This window comes from Ochotona curzoniae, unplaced genomic scaffold, assembly GCF_017591425.1.
Source record: "Ochotona curzoniae isolate NIBS_2020 unplaced genomic scaffold, NIBS_Ocur_1.0 contig_3527, whole genome shotgun sequence".
Classification (NCBI taxonomy): domain Eukaryota; kingdom Metazoa; phylum Chordata; class Mammalia; order Lagomorpha; family Ochotonidae; genus Ochotona; species Ochotona curzoniae.
This window is the reverse complement of record NW_024465897.1, coordinates 485,045-508,687: the sequence shown is the minus strand read 5'-3', so window position 1 is coordinate 508,687 and position 23,643 is coordinate 485,045. Positions and strand designations below refer to the sequence as shown.

Sequence of the window (23,643 nt, the reverse complement as noted above, 5' to 3'; positions counted from 1 at the left end):
CTATTCACAGATGACATGATCCTTTACATGGAAGAACCAAGAGACTCAATACAGAGACTGATAGAACTTATATGAGAGTTTGGTAGAGTGGCAGGGTATAAAATAAATGAACAAAAATCAACAGTCATCATGTTTGCAAACAGCGTCAAAATGAAAAAAAGATCTATCCAGAGGGTACCATTCAAAATAACAGAGATAAGTATGAGATATCTAGGAATAAACCTAACCAAAAATATTGGAGACCTCTTTGATGGAAAACTACAAAAAACTCAAAAAAGAAACTGAAAAAGACTTCAAAAGATGAGAAACATCCCATGCTCCTGGATAGGTAAAATCAATATCATTAAAATGTCCATTCTATCAAAAGCAATATATACATTCAATGCAGTCCCAATCAAAGTACCCAAAACATTGTTGATAGAACTGGAAAAAATGATACAAAAGTTCATCTGGAATCACCCAAAAAGCCATGAATAACTAGATCCATTTTGAAGAATAGGCAGTTAACAGGGGAATCAAAGTGCCAGACCTCTGGACATATTCTAAGTCAGTGGTTATCAAAACAGCCTGGTACTGGCACAAAGATAGAGAGGAGGATCAATGAAACAGAATAGAAACAACAGAAGGGAACCTACACAGACACAGCCAAATAATCTTTGCCACAAAACAGATGACAATCCAAGCAAATGGGAAGGTTTCTTCGAAAAATGTTGTTGGGACAACTGGTTAGTAGCCTGTAGAAACAAGATAGACCTACATCCAGAAACTTTCAAACTTTTGGAAGAGAATGTTGGAAATACCCTGTAAGATTTAGGTGTAGGCCCTGACTTCCTAAAAAGAACACCAAAAGCAATAGCAATCAAAACCAACCAAAAACAAATGGGACCTCATCAAACTAAGAAGCTTTTGCACAGCAAGGGAAACAATCAACAAAGCAAAAAAAAAACAACCCACAGAATGGGAGAGGATCTTTGCACACTACATAGGCGACAGAAGGCTAATCTCCAGAATACACAAAGATCTCCAGAACAACCAAAACACCAAAACAAAAAAATCACTCAAGAAATGGGCTCAGGAAATGGGCAAACATTTCACAAAAGAACAAGCCCAAATGGCAAACAGACATATGAAAAAATGCTCCAGTTCCCTGGCAATAAGGGAAATCCAAATTAAGACATCAGTGAGGTACCACCTAATGCCAGTAAGAATGATTCATATACAGAAAAACCCACCAACCACACTTGCTGGTGAGGATGTAGGGAAAAGGGAACCCTACTCCACTGCTGGTGGGGCTGCAGGTTGGTACAGCCTCTATGGAAATCAGTATAGAGAGCACTTAAACAAATTAAAATCAGCATACCATATGACCCCGCAATAGCACTCCTAGGGATATACCCAGAACACCTGTTACATGAGAAACCAACATGCACTGCTATGTTCATAGCAGCACAATTAATAATTGCAAAAACTTGGAAGCAACTGAAATGCCCATCAGCAGAAGACTGGATGAGAAAGCTATGATTCATCTACTCTATGGAATACTACTCAGCTATTAAAAAAAAAAAAAAGAAATGCAGGGTTTTTTTTTTTTTTTGTGGCTAAATGGGCCCAACTGGAAACCATCATGCTAAGGGAAATGAGCCAATCCCAAAAGGTTAAATACCACATGTTTGCCTTAACTTAGGATAAAATAATGTCAATTTAAAAATAGGACCTGCAAATTGTAATATTATTTCAACCTCAGATAGCCTGTGCCAAATACAATGATTTTGTGATGTAACCAATGAACCAACAGCCAATATAATTCAGAGTGGTTATGACCTACATCAAAGAATTGTAAAAATATTCCTCGGTAATGGGCCAGGAGGGCAGAGAAATCTTCCATCTCCTTAGAATATGTGAGGATGACTTGAACTATAACATGTCATGAACAAAACATATAACTCATATACAACAGACTCGAATCAGCATTAGACAATAGTAAAACTAGAAAGACATATAGGGGGAGACAAAATTGATCCTGACAATCTCTTAATAGGACATCATATTCACAGAACGGGGTACCCCAGAGTGGAGCAGGTGGATAGGAGGAGGCTTGTATCCCAAATCTGGAGATCCCTGGATCTACAAAAGGGACTATCAGTACGGGCACCAAGGACTACATCTCAACTGCCAAAGAGATCACTTGGAATTGGAGTGTCCTTGGAGGCCGTGGACTCTGAGGTCACCCACCCCCATTGGGCTCTACCACATGGGATGGAGGAAACCCAAATCCTTCCACGCAGGACTGAAGGTCACTGGAACAACAGCTAAGAGCCCTGAACAGTCCATAGACACAGAAGGTCAGCAAACTTCCTTCAGGACTCGGGAGAGGAGATTTTTCTGGTCTTTACTTAGTTCCAACTTTGGATCCCCATCCTCTCTGGCAATGACCATCAAGGTTGTTCCAGAGCCCTCTCCCCCAAAACAAACAAACAAACAAACAAACAAAGAAACAAACACAATTAGAATAGACAGAGAACAATTAGGAAAGCATAGAACCAGACAGGAAACAGTCAGTGTGGAGTTACATGTACCTTACTAGGTAGGACACAGAGATTAGATACTCCTCACTGGGGAATGGAAGAATTCCTGCACACCCCTCCTGATATAGTCCTACACCTCAACTGTTGTCATATGCCTTGCTAGAGTTACAAGCCAGTTTAGACTATCCTGAAATCAGCCAGGTTCAGCACAACTGTGCCTCAACGCATTGGACTACCAAATACTAAAATGAGGATAGACACGAGAAACCTGAATAGTACCATATAGCCATTTTAAGGTATATAGAAGCTGGTTATATATAAACCAAAATGTCAATGAAGTAGTCACAGGATGAGGTTGAGAGCTTGCATCTTGTAACATATTGGTTACTCAATACCATGACAATTAATTCCATAATATTGTAAATTGTCATTGATGTTAAATTGGGGCTTTTATTGACCAGGATAATATTCTGCCAGCTCTACATCCAGACCACAGATTTCCCTAAGAAACCGTTGAATCTTTCTGGACAGTTAGATACAGGACTCTTTGCTTGGTATATGCTTGCAATGAAAGACTCTCAACTGAATTTGATTTGTAATACTGCAACAAGGTGGAGGAATACACCATGGGGGGTTTGAAGAACTTCACAGCCTATGAAACTGTGTCAAATAATGCAATGTAATTAATAATAACAACAACAACAAAAAAACAAAACCCTTCTATCTGTTGTCTATAGAAGACACATTTCGCCAATGAAGATCAACAGAAACTGCATCTTATGGATTTTGATGGATTTGTTTTTAGTTTCATTTCTTCAAAACAGTAGTTTTTTTTGTCTCATTAAATTCTTCACTGACTCATACATACAATAGCTTCATTTTTCAAGAAGGTTCTTGATTTTTTAAAATTTTTTCCAGCTACGCATTTATCATTGAGTAGCATGTTATTTAACTTCATGGTGTTGCAAATTTCTAATTTTCTTTTTGTTGTTGCTTTTGTTTTGTGGCTTTTCGTGAACAGAATATATAGTAATAGTGTAATGGAGACTATCATATGTACATGTGAGGGTACAATGCAGTATGCATCTCTGCTTCCACATCTAAGATGGATCCCCAAAATAAAACTGGTAAATATGTTTTGACAATAGGATACTATTCTCTCTGCCATTATCCATGCCTACAATTTGCTTATGTAGTTCTACTTTATGCAGAACTATACTATTTGTAGTACTGTAATGGAACTCAGAGATTGAGGGAGGGGATTTGATGCAGGGGTAAGGGAAATCTGAGAGCCCACGGAACTGTCTCATAAAATGATAATAATATAAAAATGGAAAAAAATGAAGATGGTTGGAGTGTGGCTTGTCCCCAGCCCCAACTCTCATTTGTGCCCATGAGTGCTGCAGCGTAGTGCAGCCCAGGTCTACCCACTCAACCTGGCTTTTGCATTCACTAGCAGGTATTTGACCTAGCTGGCTATCCCCAAAGATTCCTTACCAGGTCTGTTCCTAGCCCCAGTTCTTGGTGTGACAGTGAGTACTGGGCCCAGCTCAGGCTGAAAGCTCAAAGCCCTTACCTTTCTGCATACCAGAAGGTGCTACAGCTTAGCTTTTCCTCATCCTCATCTTTGGTGTGTGTTGGGGGCACTGACAATTTCCTGCCCTGTGATTGGTCCTTTGCCCCGATTGGTGTGCCTTGGGTATCTTTAAGCTGATTGGACAGGTTTGACAGTTAAGCGGGGGCTTGGTGGGGGAGGGGCTTCAGCATAACGGTCACAACTGTCATAATGGTTCACAACGGAAGATGGGAATAAAGCGCCTTGGAGACTCTCTCCAGTGTTGGGTGATTTCTTCCACAGGACAGGAGGACCCCCGATATCTGGTGCCGTGACTCGGATAGAAGATATCTGGTGCTGTGACTCGGATAGAAGATAATTGGTGCCATGACTCAGTTAGAAGATAATTGGTCTGGTGACTCGGAAAGACGATAACTGGCGCTTTGAATCGGATAGAAGTCAGCTGGTGAACGCCAGGAAGGTAAGCTGAGCAGATCATTCAGGGAGCTGCTTATAGCGGGAATTAGTTTACAACTGAGCTTTTTGCTCAGGAAGCTGAAGCAGCAGGGGGCCCTTTTAAGCTGAGGTTTCAGGTTACCTCAGGGAGCTGCTGATAGCAGTGGGGACGTGCACATCAAGTTCGCGGGTTAGCGATGAGTCAAGTTCGTGGGGTAGCGAGGAGTCAAGTTAGTCAAGTTCGCGGGGTAGCGACCATTAAAGCTGGGGTCTAGCGACTATTCAGATTCATTCAGGTTCACTCATGATACTGTTTACCGCTCAGTCATAATCGTGTTTACCGCCCATTTACGATTGCATTTATGGCCCATTCACAATCAATCACAGTTTACCGCCATTCAGGGTCGCGGTTTGCCCCCATTCAGCATCGCGGTTTGCCGCCATTCAGGTTTGTGGTCTAGTGCCCATTCAAGTTCACGGTTAACAATCAGTCAATTTCGCCATTTGACGATCAGTCAAGTTTGCAGGTTAGCGACGATCAGAGGTGTTACAAATATGGCCAATTTAACTTTTTTGGTGCACATGCAGCCTTTATTGCAGAAACTGCTGATGGTACTGTTGTTTTTGCAAACTATGCAGAGGATCGCCCTGTGGCTTCTGGAGGAGGGCCTTATGATCCTGCCATAATGGGAGCACTTAGGCAGAGACTTAGCTAGGGCTGAATAGCAGGAGCCCCTCGTTCCAGGAAAAGTCAGGTTCTGGACATTGATTAAGTCTTGCCTGACAGATGGCACTGATAAATTCAGAGGACGTATACAGGAAGGTGAGAAAGTCTTATGGAAATGCAAAAAAAAAAAATCAGAATGGATGGTTTAAAGACCCTTAATGATTTCCAGCAGGTATGCAGGTATTGGGGTATAATAATTGGATCCGACCATATTTTTGTATTATTAGACAATGCCAAAATTGTGTCCCATTTTTATCCCAGCCTTGCTTTGGGGTTAATCCCCGTGGTCTTATGCCTAATCATATATGGCAGATGGATGTTACCCATGTTCCCAGTTTTGGTCGCCTTTCTTTTGTTCATGTCTCTATTGACACCTGCTCTGGGGTTCTTTATGCCTCAGCTCATACAGGGGAAAAGGTGTAAGATGTTATATCTCATTGCCTTCAGGCTTTTGCAGCCTGGGGCATCCCCCAGGGTTATAAGACTGATAATGGACCTGCCTATACAGCCAAAGCATTTGATAAATTTTGTTCTGAATTTGTGATTAAACACTCTACTGGTATCCCATATAATCCCACGGGCCAGGCCGTGGTAGAGCATGCCCATGCAACTCTCAAAGCATTATTAATAAAACAAAAAGGGGGAGTAGGAGCCACCCTATATCCCAATAGTCCTAAACATCAATTGGCTTTAGTTACTTATATTTTTAATTTTTTGATTCTGGATTTGGATGACCATTCTGCTGCCAAACGCCACGCTGTTGGCACACACCCTTACAAAGATTGGGTGATGTGGAAGGATGTTTTAACAAAACAATGGATGGGCCCACATCCTGTCTTACGACGGACGTGAGGACCGGTTTGTGTTTTTCTGCAGGATTCTGACAGACCAGTGTGGGTGCCAGAATGTTTGACGCGAGTGATAAGAAAGCTGGAGCAAAATGAACCTGTGGATGTGGTGGATGCTGACCAGCCTGATGTTCATTCAGATACCAAGAGGAGACAGCCAGAATCTCTAGCTAAAACTGCACAATAAAAGGTGTGAAGCAAATATTGACTCGCAGTCTAGGGCCTTGGAAATGGCTCCCAGAATGGACTGCTGTCAAAATACTGTGACTCCTAGAAGAGATCTTGCTGTGACCAATTTATTTCCTACCTGTTCAAATTCTGCCTTTGTGGGGTATAACTATACACATGGTAACCTTGTTCAATCTGTTTCTGCTCAGTCTTGGAATGTCTGGGTACTTTGCACTAGTAGGAGTGAGTGTTCAGATATATCAGCTTTTGCATTTATTGATAAGGTAGTGATAAATTGTAATTATAATAGTAATAGTTCTAGAATATGGGAAGAGAATGTTAAAGTTAATTGCAGTCGTGACATTATCTATAATGCTATTTATGTATGTGTACAAGCTCCATTTATGTTTATTGTTTCCATGAGTGCTAATGTTACCCTTTTGAATTGCTCTGTAGTTAAGTGAGCCCTTAACCAGTGTTGGAATGGCTCTGGTACTGCAGTGGTGGTACGCATTCCACAACTTATTTCCATCATATGGGGACCTGCTGTGTGCTTAGTCTACTGGAATGTGTGTCACTCCCTCTATTGTCACCAATGGTTCCTGAGCATTGAATTTGTCCAGAGAGTTATCCGCTATGCTATCCCTTAATGGAAGCTGGTCCATACGATTTGACAATTTGACTTAGGAACTAAGATCCCAAATTATAGCCATAAACAGCACCAAAGTAGAGATTGCCACGGTAGAGCAATGGACAAATTGTATACTAAAGGATCTTTCTTTTGCACGCCAATGGGCCGGTATAGTAGGCCTGGGCCTTATCTTATTCATTATCATTGTTTGGGGTCTGTGGATACTTCATCCTTTAGCACAGCATCAGCAGCACTAACAGCGGCTGCTAGTGAAAGCTGTGCTTGCCCTTCACAACAGAGAATCCCCAGAAGTCTGGCTAGGCATGCTGGACCAGTAGCCAGAGATGGGTAAGTATCAGATATGGCTTCACCAATCTAAGACAGGTGCCACGTTCCTAGCCACGTGGTTAGCCCATGACAGGTAAGGGGAGCCCGAACTTGGAACACATAAGACAGGCACGGTCCCTTGCTTAATAAAACAAGAAGGGGGAGCTGTTGGGGCACTGACAATTTCCTGCCTTGTGATCGGTCCTTTGCCCTGATTAGGGTGCCTTGGATATCTTTAAGCTGATTGGACAGGTTTGACACTTAAGCGGGGGCTTGGTGGGGGAGGGGTTTCAGCATAACGGTCACAACGGTCATAATGGTTCACAATGGAAGATCGGAATAAAGCGCCTTGGAGACTCTCTCAAGTGTTGGATGATTTCTTCCGTGGGACGGGAGGACGCCCGATAGGTGTGTGCTGCCGAGTACTGTGTCCTGGTTGAGGAAACGCCAAATAGCTTCTACCACCTACCTACAAACATTGCTTTTATAAGCATCATTGGGTCTGTCCCCAACCTTGGCGCTTATGCACATGCCTAAGTGCTTTGACCTGATCCACCAAGGCAGGCCTCCAGATTCTCCCTTCTGATCCATCCTGCCTCAGGTCTCTCATTTACTTCTAAGTGCAGTGATCTGCTTTGTGGAAGCCCCTAAGAAATCATCTAATACATGTCAAAAAAGCCCTCAGTGGCCCTGATTCAGAACTGTCTGGTTTCCCACCCTCTAGTAATACACACTTTTCCACCCCCCCCCCCCAATGCGCACATGACAGTGGTGATGGCGGTGACAGTGGGGTGGCTCTGGCTGGTGCTCTGTCTTCTTTGCCCCCAAAACCTTTAAAAAAAGAATAGAATGGGCAGCTATGCTGAGAGACTGGCAGGGTTTCCACATAGAGAGAGAGAGAGATGAGCATTTTTTTATCCACTACTTCACTTCCCAAATGCTACCAGTACCAACATCAGACTAGGTTGAAGCCAACATCCAGGAGTTTCATCTGAGTCTTCAACATGAGTGTTAGGAACCAGAATCTTGGGTCATCATCCATTCCCTCTCAGGCATATTAGCAGGCAAGCTAGGTTGGAAGTGAGGAGTAATTAAGGTTTGTACCATCCTATGTGGTGAGGCTTGTGAGGGTATCTTGAGTGGCTATGTGATAAACACTGTCCTTCATGATAAGAATGAGGTGCTGGTTTTTAAGCAGCTTTGAATCATGGTTTATTTACTACTTCCTCCAGCATCGTATGTCAATTTTGCCTAATCCCATCTACCTCAAGAATCTTTGTGCTTTGAAAGATGAAGGTTAGTATTTCGTTACAGTGTATTTTCTTTCATCACAATGAAATTTGAACACTTTCCACACATTTATTATTCATGTTGTATTTTGCCATGAAAATTGTTTGTCCTAATAAGATGCGGGACTCTCCTGATGGTCCATGCCTGCAATGTTGGGATCATGACTGGTTATGAACTGTACTACTGTAACAATATGGAGGAATCCAATATGTGGGGAGGGCCTGGGGAGGGGTTGGGGGAATCCCAGAGCCTATAAAACTGTGTCATAAAAAGAAATTAAAAAAATTGTTGTCTTTAGTCTTTTCTGATTTTGTCCAGAAGCACAATTTTTCTCATAATGATATATGTTAAATAAATGTGTACCCATATTTAGAAGACATTTAATATAGCAAGTGAGCTTTAATATTTGGTTATAAATAAAATAAAATGATTCACATTTGTTTCAAATATGGGCTTTAGAGAATGCAAGGAGAAAAAAATTTCATGAGCCAAAGGAAGCCATTGCTGCTATTTGTTTGAATTTATTTTTTTACTGCATAAATTTTATCTTTGATAGTTTTTACATATATTTTTAGGGTGAGAAGGGTCAAGGGCTTTAGGAAAGTGGGTGAGACAGTTGTTTTGACATTGTCTTTTTCCGTCCTATATCTGGAGGGGAGGGAAGAGAACAAGAGAAAAGCCATTCCTAGCTTCTCAACCATCTCATGGTTTAGGGTGCTCATGTGGTTTTTGCAGCCTGGGCCTGACCTGCCTATTCCCAGCCACAGTACTGCTGAGCTTCAGTGAGTTCCATGGTCATGCCTAGCATAGCCCATCACCATCCCAACCCTTAAGTTAACTCATGGTACTTGTAGTTCTATAGGTTTTGGTCCACATACCCCCACAGAATCCACCTCTGGACTTAGTTCTCTTGCATAATGGTAGGCGTCCTGACCCAGTCTAATGTGACCCATTTGTTGATCCAACACTCAGTGTCAGATACTGGGATCTAGCCCTGTGAGACAGGCTTCCAGCCATAGCTTGCATGTGCCCTGGTATGTGGTGGTCAGCCATGTTCTATGCTATCAAACCCAACTCAAGACTTCCATGTGGGCTGGTGTATCATTCTAACTCAAATATATCTTCAGGTCTCTCCCTTCCAAACCACCGGGTCTTAGTTCCCTTGTTTACCTGCAAGTGCAGTGACCCTGTCATTTGATGTCTCTCAGGAGTTATTCCTCACTCACACATACTATGACTTTATCTATTGGGGTCTCCCGTCCCACGGAAGATATCACCCAACACTGGAGAGCATCAGAGACACTTTATTCTATTCTTCCATTAAAAAGTGTTACACTGGAGCCCCTCCCCCGCCAAGCCCCGGCTTATATGTCAATCGTGTCCCATCAGCTTAAAGAACAAAAAGGCACACCAATGAGGGCATAGAGCCAATCACAGGGAATGAAATTGTCAGTGCCCCCAACATTTATCCATAGATATCCTTAGGCAGTCATTCCATACTCCCAAGATCCCAGAGCTTGCTGTTGGGCAGCCAGCAGGTGGAGCCTGGTACTAGATTGCAGTCTGGCTGCCTACAAGCCCAGGACATTCCAACCACCTAAAGTGGTGGATGAGGAGCTAGGATCACCTGCAGGAAGCCTGGGCTGGCACACTTACCCCCAGTCACCTGTGCTCAGACTTATCTGGACTCTTGGAATTTATTTCAGAAAAGGTAATTATTGTTATTCATTATATAATCTTTCAATTGAGAGGTAATTTTTGGTGGCAAAATTTCATGTATTGTTTGGATACCCAAGGATTTTTCTCTGGATGTTACGGCTTCTGCTCACATCTACTATTGCCATTTTGATGAATGTAATTAAAATAAATTCAGTATAAACTTCATTATATGTGAATACCTTTGTCACCTTATGATGTGCTTTTTCTTTTCAACCAGATTTATTTTAGAATTTGTGGAAAAATAATTTGTATTTATTGTATTACTGTTTGTCTTCTCATGCTTGGCATTTTTCACTTGTCCTAACATCCTCTAGGTATCCTCTGTTGCAAATGATAGGATTTTCTTCTTTAAACAACTGAGTAATATTCAGAATCTGTACCACCAAGTTTGCATCTGCTCAGCTTTTTACATTTAGTTTGATTCGACATTTCAGGTTATGAGTAGTGGTGCACAAACATGGAAATGAACATACTGCTGACACAGCAATCTAATTTCTTTGGGAAATACTTAGTGATGGGGTTTCTGAATCACACAAACTACACTGTTTACTTTTTTAAAATAACTTCGGCAGTTAATCATTTTTTGATGAATTTGGAGTTACTTTTCAGTTACTTCCCTCAAATAAATAATTGCTTCATGAATTACTTAAGCTCATAAGCAATTTTGGGCAAACAGATATATCTAGCTTGATGAATGGAAGAGATCCATTTGTTCATCACATTTTCCAGATTTCTAGATACATTGAAGCAAGACTGTTTTTTTTTCTCACGTTTCTCTGGATCAATTCTTGGGAGACCTTAAAATTGTGTTATTTTCAGGGAAGCATCTTCCTCCTTGATTTTTCTTGATTGCTTTTTGCTGGGAAAAGAAAACCAACAAAACCAAGTCAGCAAGGAAGGAGAGACAATATAGAATAACTGCATGCACCTGACAAATACATCATGAGAACCACCTAGTATACACGCACTACCATTTTTATAAAGAAGCTTTTCTGTATTCTCATATTTCTCCCCTAACTAAAATAACAAGCAAGTTTATGTGCATGAGGCAAACCCACTTCCTTTTTTCACATTTATCAAGTGCTCACTGGGTTGATGGATGGCAAAACCAGTGTGATGAGGAAGAACCTGTTTTAGTAGACACGCATGGAAAGTGTGTCTTGTCAGGGCAGAGCATGAACCACTCCTAACCTGGATATTTTTGGCTTTTTAACCACTAAATCTACTGGTGCAGCATAATCTCCATGACCTAGAGAGCCTCACAAGGAACTTGAAATTCCTGTGGGTAGGAGTGAGGCTGTCACTGAACAGGGACATAAACAGCCCAGGTCTGAGGCTACCAGGACAAAACCCAAGTGATCATTTCATTGCTCATGACAGAGCTGTCAGCACAGCAGCTCTCTGCTCAGATCAAGGGTGGAAGATTTACTCACGAATTTTCTACATCCTGAATGGTTTCGGGAAATGGCTGATTCCTGGTTTCTGGAAGGCAGAAGACAATTAGTCCAGAAAGCATGGGGAAGACTCCATACATGATCCAGGGTAGGTGAGGCGAGTACACGACTAGGGTCATCAGGAGGGGAGCCAGGACTGACCCAACTCCTGACAACAAATTATTGATTCCTCCAAATGTTGACCTGTGCATGCAAACAACAATACAAATAAGTTATATAGAGATAGCCATATACAACATCTTATTTATTGGGCCCTGTGGCGTGGCCTAGCAGCTAAAGTGCTCACGTTGAACGCGCCCAGCATCCCATATGTGCACCTTTTCTAATCCCAGTAGCTCCACTTCCCAACCAGTTCCCTGCTTGTGGCCTGGGAAAGCAGTCGAGGATGGTCCATGGTCCAAAGCTTTGGGACCCTGCACCTACATGGGAGACCCAGAAGAAGTTCCTGGATCCTGGCTTTGGATCAGCATAGCATCGGCCGTTGCGCTCACTTGGGGAGTTAATCATCAGATGGAAGATCTTCCTCTCTGTCTCTCCTCCTCTCTGTATATCTGACTTTCCAATAAATAAATAAATCTTAAAAAAAATTTATCATCTTGTTTTCATAGTGGAGGAATACTACAATAGAGATACACACACGAGCTCTGACAGTAAGCCCTTAATCATAACATTTTCTGTGCTGTCTCCCAGTTTGATTTTGGCAACTGCTTGAAAGTCTGTTTTATCACCTTTCAGGTCGATTTCTGCAGCATTGATCACAGAGTGTGGTTTTTAAGGTAAATGCAATGATGCATTACAGGATTTGGCACATTTTTAGGCACAATTGGCTGTTGTAATTATTGTTATTGGTCATTACTTATTATCTCAATTTGTTATGCTATTTACTAAACAGTCTGTTTTATTCCCTCAAATGAGTGAATGATTCCAATAGTCAAATTTGAAGTCAGAATGATTGTTTTTTATTTTTTGTACCTGCAAATTGTAGGGATGAGTTCATTGGAATAGATGGGGAGAAAGGTTAAAGCAGAAGAACCAGCACCAATTCCCAAAGTGGTTAAAGCCACACGTGCAGTCTGCATTTCTGGAGAGAAAGAAACCATGGAAAGAAAGAAAAAATTGAGTGACCACATCTGCACAACCACCCAATGATTTTGAGAAAATACTATTGGAGGAGTTCCTGGGTGGGGATGTTTAGGTCTATCATCTAACATAGAGAATCCTCAACCTTATGGAGTGGTCAATAGATTAATGTAACTTATAGGATGTCATGGCTTAAACAGAAAATGAACAATGTCGAGTTGCTCCAAGTCTTTCTGCACACCTGAGTGATTTCATTCATTTTATGTAGCTTTTCCTTTCTTTAAGACATGGCTAAATATTAAGGTAATAAATTCATATGCAGCTACCACTGGCAATTTGCCATATAATATAACATAGGTAATTTTATATGCAATTTATATATATATATACATATTTCTGATGATAACTGTATATAACCACATATTAAACAGCTTGCAATTAATAGTGTGCAGAACAATTTTAGATGTCAGCCCGGTATTTTGTCAAACCATTACAAATGGATTGTTTTATTGGGGAGTGGATACTGTGAATAGACACAGAATCTGGAACAGTAGTTCATGAGATAATTAGTACTTCCAGTTAATAATCAGCAGTGTCAACCTGGGAAAGATTAACAGTAAAAGTTTGAAAAGTATGTTATACAATTTATTAGAAGCATTGAAATAGGACTTTAACTTTGACATGAGGTACATTAATCCAAACAAATTCCAAGGACTCTGAAGAAGCCCATTCATCCCACAAACCCTTAACTTTCTTACCTTTGGGCAAAAATGTGCTGATTAGCATGCAAATTCCTACCAGGAAGAAAAGCAGGGACTGAGTGGTACGACGATTCAAGTGCTTCATTATAAAAATGACAGACAATCTGGGTATGAGTGGGACAGCCCCAAAGAGAATTTGTAGCATGAAGATACTGCCCCCCACTTCCTGGAGGTTGAGGAATAAGCCCATCATAGGTAAGGTGGCTCCCATGCTGAAATGTAGAGAGTAGTAAAGACAAATTTTATAAGCCTCAGTGACAAAGAAATTCTGCTTATGATTTTGAATGTAAACATTATAATTGAAGAAAATATCACTCAGTATTCAATGTCAGTGTTGCAGAAGAAGCTAAATAATGAAAAATTATAATATAAATGAATAGAGAAATTTACAATTGCTACTCATTTGCATCCTCTTTCCATAGAATGTTTTTAACGAGTGAAAGTATAATTTGTGCTAAAATTTTGCATCCTCCCTCTCTCGCTCCACAGATAAACTTAGTGCTTGGACTATCTCTGTAACCAGGTTAAGTAGGTGCCAATGAATCTTAGAGGGCAAGAATACCCTACAATGTTATCTGTAGACAATCTTTTTTAATCATTTGCTCTTTTTTTTACATTCAACTGTAACAAAAATGCTGTTAATATCAATATTCTAAGTCTGTAAGTTGACAAATGTAAAATCTGTTAACGTTTTGGAAATAGTTTTTTGAAAAGAAAGGAATTTCATTTCAGCATTTCAAATGGTTCCATCACCCCACGCACTTCACCTCATAAGGCCCAGGTAGAGGATTCTCATGCGCAGTTTAGTTGCACGCAGCATCTGAAATATTAATGGTGTTGTACTGGATTTGTCTGGCTCCTCCAGTGTGGTGGATCTCAAAGACTTCAACAATAGAGAGAAAAACAAGCATTATGAGAGTTCTGGGAAGTTTTAGTGATGAGTCCTGGAGGATGAGATGGGTATAAGAAGAGGCAATCACCACAAGGGAACAGTGGTGCCATCAAGTGTGGAATGGGTGTCTGGGTTAGCGGTCAAGAGGCCATGCACCACACAAAGTATGCCTGCATTTAGCTCATAGCTCAGGCCTGTGCTCCTGTATTGAGCTTCTGTTAATACAGCTCCCAGGGGTCAGTGGTGATGGTTTAAGTCATAGCGTTCCTGCCACCAACAGGCAGACAGACCTGGATTGATTTCCTGATCCTTGGTTTCATAGCCAACACAGCCCTGGCTGTTGCAGATATTTTAAGAATTTACAAGCACATAAAAGCTCTCATTATGTTTTGCTGCTTCTTCCCCATGTCTGTGGGTCTCAAGCTGCCACTCTGCTGTCAGACTTGTCCTCTCCCGTTTCCTGAAATCTCTCCTCATTGTTTCACTCTGGCTAATTATTCTCCATGCTTTTAAACCTGTTGCACATTTTATTTTTCTCTCCCTCATAGAAATAAACAGCAGTAAAGTCTCACTTGGTATTAAGGTGTATATATTATTAAGTCAGATTAAGTAGACTTTTTGAAGTGACAGCTGCAGTGGTCATCATTGAATCACAGTTCTCACTATGAGCTTCTGGTCTTCACACTTCTGTATAATTCAGTCACATTGCTGTGCTTGTTTCTAGTAAACAGAACAACTGGGTTCTGAAGAACTCAGTAAAATCAACCTGTAGAGCAGTGAGTACCACAGCTTAGAAGATGAACCCAAGAAGAGGAGTCTGCTAACCAGAAATGCAATGACCAAGATCAAATGAAGAGACAGAGGCACAATGAATATTACTGATGTCTCTCAACTGAAGTTGAACTGTGGTTATGCAACAAGGTGGAAGAACCCACCATGAGGGGAGGGCTATCGGAGTGGTGGGAAGAATTCCAGTACCTATGGAACTATGTTGCATAAAACAATGTTAGGAATATGTATATATATATATATATATGTATGCACTGAATTCCAATGAAGTTTATGGAAAATATTCATAATAGCACCAACTTCAAAAATAGGGTCTGAAATATATAATTTCTATTAGTATAACTGCATGAATTCTTAGTAAAATTACATGAATTTTGTCTGTACCAAACAAAACTGAAAGATAGTAATATGCTAAAATGAAATCAAGTATTCTATTAGCCTTGTGAGTTAGGATAATTTGTCTTTTAAAAATCCATTTAACTGTTTATGTTTCTGCAATAAAAGTACATTAAATAGAAAACAAAGCTGCATTCAGAGTCAGGGATGATGGCTGACTGTGGAGGGTAGGTGCAGCTGAGTGCGTGGAGAGCTAGGGACAAAACTGGAAAAATACAGAATAGGAAGAGGAGAATTGCTGGAAAAGTAATCTAAAATTCCCCAGAGTTGGTGGGATCAAGGCAGGGCTGAGCAGACATAGAGGACTGCAAAAAAAATTCTCTGGAGACAACAACACCAACTAGAATCAGTGGAAACGGATGCCATCGGGGTAAGCAGGGACACAAAAAAGAAGAAAAAGGGGGTGGAGAGGAATTGTTGAGTCACTATTCAGAGGCAAACTGGGTGGAATCTAAGCCAATCCTTACCTCAAAGTTCTCAGACCTGGGTCACCCAGAAAGACATTGAAATTGCCCAAAACAGAAATGTGCAGCTTGTATGGTACAGAGGTCTCTCCCATGGAAAAAGGCTTCTCTTAGTGACCCAGAAACAGGAGAGCAGATTCTGGGTATAAACTAGAGTGGTGCTTGAGCAAAGTGACCTGCCCTGTTGTTAGCAGGAGCACAGAACAGCGGGTGTGTGGGTGAGAGCAAGGCTAGCCCATCGTTGTTGAGAGAGGACATGGTACCCTCAGAATGTGGAAAATCTAGCTGCTGAATGTGCTGGGGTCCGTGCAGTGGGTGTGAATAACGTGCAGGTGTGAAGAGAACAGCTCCCCTGGTTGGCAGGGCCCAGGAGAGCTTCCAGATGTTTGGCTGGACCGGATAGATTTCTCTCTGACCACCTTGACACAGTTTCACCCCTTTTTGCATGGACACTCAAGCACCCCACTAAGAATTCTATAATCTATTGAGGCATTATTTGCCCCTGTGAGACGGCTTTTGCAGCCAACATGAGCTTGATAGTTAATGTTATTAATAATGTCTTGGTGAGTGGGCTTTTAACTGCACACAGCAGTACAATTAAACTCATGCCATTTCTGGACACTTTATTGTGTGCCTATCCATTGCCTGAAATCTAGCCCAGATATATAGCATGCCTTCTGGGAAAGGGCTTGACAAGAACTTTACAAACTAATGGAAGTGATGAGAGTATGGGCTGAAATTGCTATGACAAAAATATAGTTACTGGGATCCTTAAAGGCTATCCTATTACTGGGACACTAAAGGCCATCTTGTTACTATAACCCTAAAGGTTATCCTGCTATGGCAAAAAATATATAGTTACTGTGACCTTAAAAGTTAGCCTGTCCTTACAATTCTTTAGAACATAGAAAACATAGTTGTTTTAGCTGCTTTCATGATTTTTAAATAGAGGAAATATAGGATGATTTCACTCACATCATAAAGATATACTTTTGATTATTGTTTGGTTGTTTATGAGGTTGTAGAGCCTGCAGTTACAAGGGGATTTAATTTAAATCTTTTTGTCTTTAATCTTTATGTTTTTCTCTTCTGATGAATTTCTCCCAATAAATGATGGATAAGTTGTAAAATAAGAATTGTAATAGGAGTGTGTTACTGATTAATATGTGCTGTTTACTGAGGAATTCCCAGCGGCAATGTCAGAATGGATATTTCCCTGTCTTAAGGTGAAACAATTTGCAGAATTATCGTTGGAAGCACCCACTTGTCCGTTGTGGAGTTGAAACCAAAATAGAGTAAACATGGCTCATTGATAACTGCAATCATTTTGCTGTTATAACTCCTGCTTTACTTGCTTAGTTAACAAATGGTGTGAACTTACCAGCTCAATGTGCAACTAATGCCAATAACACCAATACTCATAAACCAAGACCCTCGCCTTACTACCCATAGATAATTCAATGTGGGGGATCTGGTTGTCATAGGCCGCAGCAAGTTTAAAGCTCAGACCTGAGGAGAGCAGGCGGGGCTGGCAAGCCGAGATAAGCAAGGCATGTGCAAGCCTTCATCACTCAGCTCTCAAGCTGTTTTAAATTATTCCCCCTTGAGGCTATGTCAAACTCCCCCTAAAGAAAACTATGTAGCTGTACTGCTTGGGGCCACCTTCCACAGTCAAATGGATGCAACACCATGACGTAAAAGGTCTGTGCCAGAACTTGTGACTGCTTCTGTATAAATAAAGCAGATAGCTTTCTTGCATTGTCCACAATGACCTTGGAATTGTAGTAGTCTGTTTCTCTTCTTTCTACGCCTATTTCACGGACCCTTCTCGAGCTCCGAACTCAGCTGGAAATGAAATCTGGCAAGAATGCACACTGCAGGGCCCGGCGTGGTGGCGCAAGTGGTTGGGGTCCTCGCCTTGCACGCCCGGGATCCCATATGGGCGCCGGTTCTGGTCCCGGCGGCCCCGCTTCCCTTCCAGCTCCCTGCTTGTGGCCTGGGAGGGCAGTTGAGGACAGCCCAGGGCTTTGGGACCCTGCACCCACGTGGGAGACCCGGAGGAGGCTCCTGGCTTCGGATCGGCATGGCATCGACCGTTGCGCTCACTTGGGGAGTGAAACATCGGATGGAAGATCTTCCTCTCTGTCTCTCCTCTCTGTCTCTCCTCTCTGTGTATCTGCCTTTCCAATGAAAAAATAATAAAAATAAATCTTTAAAAAAAAAAAGAATGCACACTGCATTGCGACATCTGGACCATTCCCTCTCAGGGCACCTGTTTGGTAGGCAGAGGCCAAGAAAGTGCCAGGCGGCAGGGAACACACTGGCCCTGATTAGCAACTGTATGGTCAGAACTAGTTAATCTATCCCAGCCCCATAACAACTTGGCAACAGAAAAGGTGAGTACCAAGGAGAGGGAAAGCACCAGTCAACCACAAGGTGGAAGCAGCCAACAAACATCCTGACTACCTGCCCAGAAGATGGGCAAATTAAGGTTGGATGAGGAGAACCACTATGGTGAAGTACAAGAGACAGATTACAGGAAAGGATAGGGGTCAGGCAGTTGGCAGGAAGGTACATGGAGACCCTCAGGACACAGGGAAGCAGCCGCGATGGCAAAGCAATGTTGCAGTGAACAGAAAGCCTATCAGCAGCTGGAGAGTGGTGGTTAAGATCCCAACAATAGTAAAGGATCCTGTGGCAGCAATGGCTCAACTCTTGTGGCAGCCAGGCAATTCATCTTAGAAATCTGCACTAAGGAGAAGAATCCGTCAACCAGAATTGCAATGTCAAAAGGTAAAAGAAGAGACAGGCATGATGAATGTTACTGAAGATTCTCCAGCAGAGGAACAAGGGCCCTGGCCACCCTCAGAATTAATTGAGGAAGACTTTGAAAAAACAGGAGCCACAGAATTCAGAAAACTCATTATAAAGTTTCTGAACAACAATGAGAAGCACATACAGGAGTTCAAGGAACTTAAGGGATATGTTACATAGCAAATGGCAGCAATGAATTAAATGAAAGCTGATATATCAGAAATTAAGAACATAGTGGAGCAAATTAAAAGTACAGTGAAGAGACTCAAAATAGAATAGATGAAGCAGAAGGAAGAATTTCAGAACTGGAAGATATTTCCTATCTCCATGGAGAAACAAACAAAAAGCTGAAAGCAGAGCTGGGTCAAGCTAAAAACAAAGTGTCCAAGAATTAAAAGATACAGCTAAAAGGCCTAACATAAGAGTTATGGAAGTTACAGAATGCACAGAAAGAGAGGCTGGGATTAAAGGTGTATTCAAAGAAATAACAAAGGAAAACTTCCCTAATCTGGAGAAAGATTTGGAAAAGAACATCCAGGAGGATCATAGAACTCCCAACAGAGTTGATCAAAAGCAAACTTCACTGCAACACATGATAATTAAACTCTCTTCAGTTGAACAAAAGGAAAAAAAATCCTTGAATGTGCACTTGAAAAAAATTATGTGACCTAGAGAGGAACCCCAATCAGACACACAGCAGGCCTTTCAGAGGAAGGTGTGACATATTCCAGATTCTGAAAGCAAAAAAATTTCAGCCTAGAATAACTTATCCTGCAAGGCTCTCCTTTGTCTTTGAAAATGAAATAAAATAGTTTCACAGTAAACAAAAGCTCTAAGAATTCACCTCTCCTAAACCTGCCCTACAAACAATGTTCAAAGATGTTCTCTTGACAAAGAGGAATAGCACTCACCAAAACAAAAAGCAAATGTGGAGAAGATCCCAGTGAAAACCAACAGAAGAGTAAATCAAAGAACAACACATCACTAAAATGTCAGGACCAAACTGTCACCTATCCATATTAACTCTGAATGTGAATGGCTTAAACTCACCAATCAAATGCCATAGATTAGTGGACCAAATTAAAATTAAAATGTATCTATCTGTTGCCTACAGAGACACATCTCACCCACAAAGATCAAAGAATCTGAAAGTGAAAGGATGGAGAAAGAAATCCCAAGTTGATGGTAAGGAAAAATGAGTGGGCGTAGACATTCTTATATCAGATGATGTAGACTTTGATGTGAAAAACATTAAAAGGTATGAAGAAATCACAACATAATGATCAAAGGATCCTTTCAGCAAGAAGAGATCAGCATATTAAATGTGTATGTGTCAAATACCAAAGCATCTAGCTATGTGAAACAAATACTAACAAATTTAAAGCGAGAAATAGACTCTGATACGTTCATAGTGTACCCGATTAACCTCAATGGACACATCAACGAGATTAAATCTCAGCAAAGAAACAACAGAAATCACCCAAACTCTAAAACAAAGGGATTTAGTTGATGTCCACTGAAGCTTTCATCCTGCAGAGAATACACTTTTATTGCTATCAGTACATAAAACCTTCTTCAGAATTGACCATGTTATAGGCCACAATACAAGACTCAGCAAATATTATAAGAATTTATAAGAGCATTTGTCAGCATGGCAGGATACAAAATTAAAGAACACAAATTGATGTCACAAGTATACAAAAATAACTCCATGGCTGAGAAAGGATATGTAAGTGCAGTTCCTTTTAAAATAATGGAGAGGATGCTCAAATATCTTGGAGTTAGCTAACCAAAGACATGAATGACCTATATAGTGAAAATTAAAAAGCATTTAAAAAAAGGACACTAAAAGTGGGGAAACTTAACATGTTCCTGGATGGGCAGAATCAATATCATCAAAATGTCCACGTTATTTATTGTAATATACAGATAATATACAGATTCAACCTGATCCCAATTTGAATGCCAAAAACATTCTTCCCAGAAATAGAAAGAAGATACAAAAGTTTGTCTGGAAACAAAGATACCATGAATACCACAGCTCCCCTGAAGAATAAAAATCAAGCTGGGGAAAATCACAATTCCAGACCTTAAGACATACTACAAAGCAGTGGTCATCAAAACAGTCCGGTACTGGCACAGAAACAGAGAAGAAGGCCAATGGAACAGAATAGGAACACCAAAGGGGAGTTCACACATGTATAGCCAACTGATTTTGACAACAGAAATGAAAACAATGCGTGGAAGAAATCTGGTCTCTTCAATAGAGGCTTTTGGGGCAATTGGATAGCAGCTTGCAGAGGTAAGAAGCAAGACCTCACTTGTCACATCATTCAAAATCAGCTCTAAATGGATCAAGGATTTCAATCTACACCCAGAAACTCTCAAACTACTAGAGGAAAACATGGGAAGAACTCTACAAGATGCAGGCATAGTTAAAACTTACTAGAAAAATCAGAAGAAGTACGCACAGTCAATTGAAAAATAAGTCCTTGTTACTACATCTGTACAGCAAAAGAAACTCAACAAAGTGAAGAAGGAAGCAACAGAATTGGGGCAAATCTGCACACTACACAACTGAGAGCGGACTAAGATCCAAGATTTACAAAGAGCTTCAGAAACTCAATGACAGCAAAACAAACAACCCTTTGAAGAAATATGCAAAGATAATGAACATTTTTCAAAAGAAAAATTCAAATGTTTAATTAACATATGAGAAAAGCTCAGTCTCCCTATATATCTTGGAAATATAAATAAAAACCACATTGCAGTTCCACCTAACTCCAACCAAGTTGACCTACATTCAGAATTGACTAACAGCGGGGCTGACACCAGGGGACCTTACCCCCGGCCACATGGCTGCCGGGGTCCCCAGGCTTGTGCCACTTCTTCTCCCGGGAACCAACAAACAATCTTCACACTCACTCGGAAGACTGCTTCAGGGCGACTGGACCCCCATGCGCAGCCCGCCTTGGGCTTAGCATGGGAAAGCAGGTACAGCTAATCCGATCCCCGGGGCCGAGGCCGCCAGGGGCATGGCTAGACCAAGCCCGGGCCAGGAAGAGGGGCGGGCTGACACCAGGGGACCTTACCCCCGGCCACATGGCTGCCAGGGTCCCCAGGCTTGTGTCACTTCTTCTCCCGGGAACCAACAAGCAGTCTTCACGCTCACTCGGAAGACTGCTTCGGGTGAAGACTGCTTTGGGCGGCTAGCAGGCGAAGCCTGGCGCCAACTGGCGCACTGGCCGCCCAGCCAGGGAGCACTGAGAAATTGGTTCTCTGTATGCTGCTCAAGACAGCTTCATGCTGAAACTGCGGTGTTTTGGGGACACCAAGCAACCCTAAAGATTTCCAATGTCTGTAAATCTTCCTCAGATGAATCTGCTGCTATTATGATTTCACCCTAATGTTCCGAATGATTGTAACTCCCAATATAATGCCAATTCCTTATGATACACAGTAACTGGGTGGGAACACAGAGAAATTCCTCATCTTCTTTTAAAAAACTAGGAACCCATGTAGTGTAACCTACAGGAACTGGATAGGTGTCTTAAAGTTGATAGATCCAGATCAGCATTAGACAATAGCAAAAGCTACAATGACACACAGGGGGAATTAGGAATGACCCAAACAGTCTATTAACAGGTGGTCATATGCACAGAATAGGGGAGAACCCCAGAGCGGAACAGAGGGAAGAGAAGAGGCTTATCCCCCACCCACAAGGACTCCTGGACTCCCACCAAAGTGAGTCAGAACAGACACAAGAATGCCATCACAACTGCCAAAAAGAACACGGGGATCTGGAATGCCTCCGGATGCAGTGAACCCAGAGGACAGACATCCCCCCTCTTTGGATAAACTACATGAGATGGAAGAAGCCTGAGTCCTTCCACATAGGAATTAACGACATCAGAACAACAGCCAGGAACCACGATCGATCATCAGAACCAGAAGATCAATAAACTTCCGGCGGGACAATGGGAGAGGAGCCTTCTCCAGTCCTTACCTAGTTCCAGCTCTGGGCCTCCACCCTCTATAATGACCAACAAGGTCCATCCTAAACCCCTGCCCACCTTCACACACACACACACACACACACACACACACACACACACACACACACACATATACACACACTAATAGGATGAGATAAGCAAAGAACAATAAAGAAAGATAGGTCATCAAGGACTCACACATGTCCTATTAGATGGAACACAAAGAACAAGTATCCATTAGCAAGGTATGACAGATTTCTCTGCAACACCCCCCAAACTCGTTGCACACCTCAATTGATGAGGTGTCATTGAAATAGTTGTAGGAGGTAGCCAAGAACTTGCATGTAATTTTAACATATTGTCTACTCAATACTATGTCAGATATCACATGTTTGCCTTGACTTAACCTGTAATTTATGCTAGGTTGTTTGTTACTTTTTGAACCTGTCATTGATACTGTCTCAACCCAGATGTTTTGAAGAATTGAACTTGCATTTTTTTTTAAAACATATTGTTCACTCAATACTATGTCAATTAATTCCATAATGTTGTATATTGACGCGGATGTTTTGTTGGGGATTTTAACTGACCGGATCTTTACTCTGTTAGCTCTACCTTCAGACCAGAGAAGGTCTCCCCAAGAGGCCACTGAACTTATCTGGACAATAAGATGCTGGACTTTATGCTAGGTATATGCTTGCAATGAAGGAATCTCAACGGAACTTGAACCGCTGTTATGCAGCAAGGTGGAG

General features: G+C 41.5%; 1 protein-coding gene across 1 annotated transcript in view; it reads right to left on the bottom strand.

Annotated features, from left to right (window-relative positions):
- Nucleotides 1-11,044: 11,044 nt before the first annotated feature.
- The window catches only part of LOC121157563 (steroid transmembrane transporter SLC22A24-like), a 32,624-nt gene continuing 20,025 nt past the window's right edge, over nucleotides 11,045-23,643 (bottom strand). The window contains exons 6-10 of the mRNA XM_040981850.1: nucleotides 14,309-14,424; nucleotides 13,539-13,753; nucleotides 12,673-12,781; nucleotides 11,680-11,883; nucleotides 11,045-11,105 (exon numbers count right to left, since the gene is read on the bottom strand). Of these exons, the coding sequence (XP_040837784.1) occupies nucleotides 11,045-11,105; nucleotides 11,680-11,883; nucleotides 12,673-12,781; nucleotides 13,539-13,753; nucleotides 14,309-14,424 (705 nt within the window). The remainder of the gene's footprint in view (nucleotides 11,106-11,679; nucleotides 11,884-12,672; nucleotides 12,782-13,538; nucleotides 13,754-14,308; nucleotides 14,425-23,643) is intronic.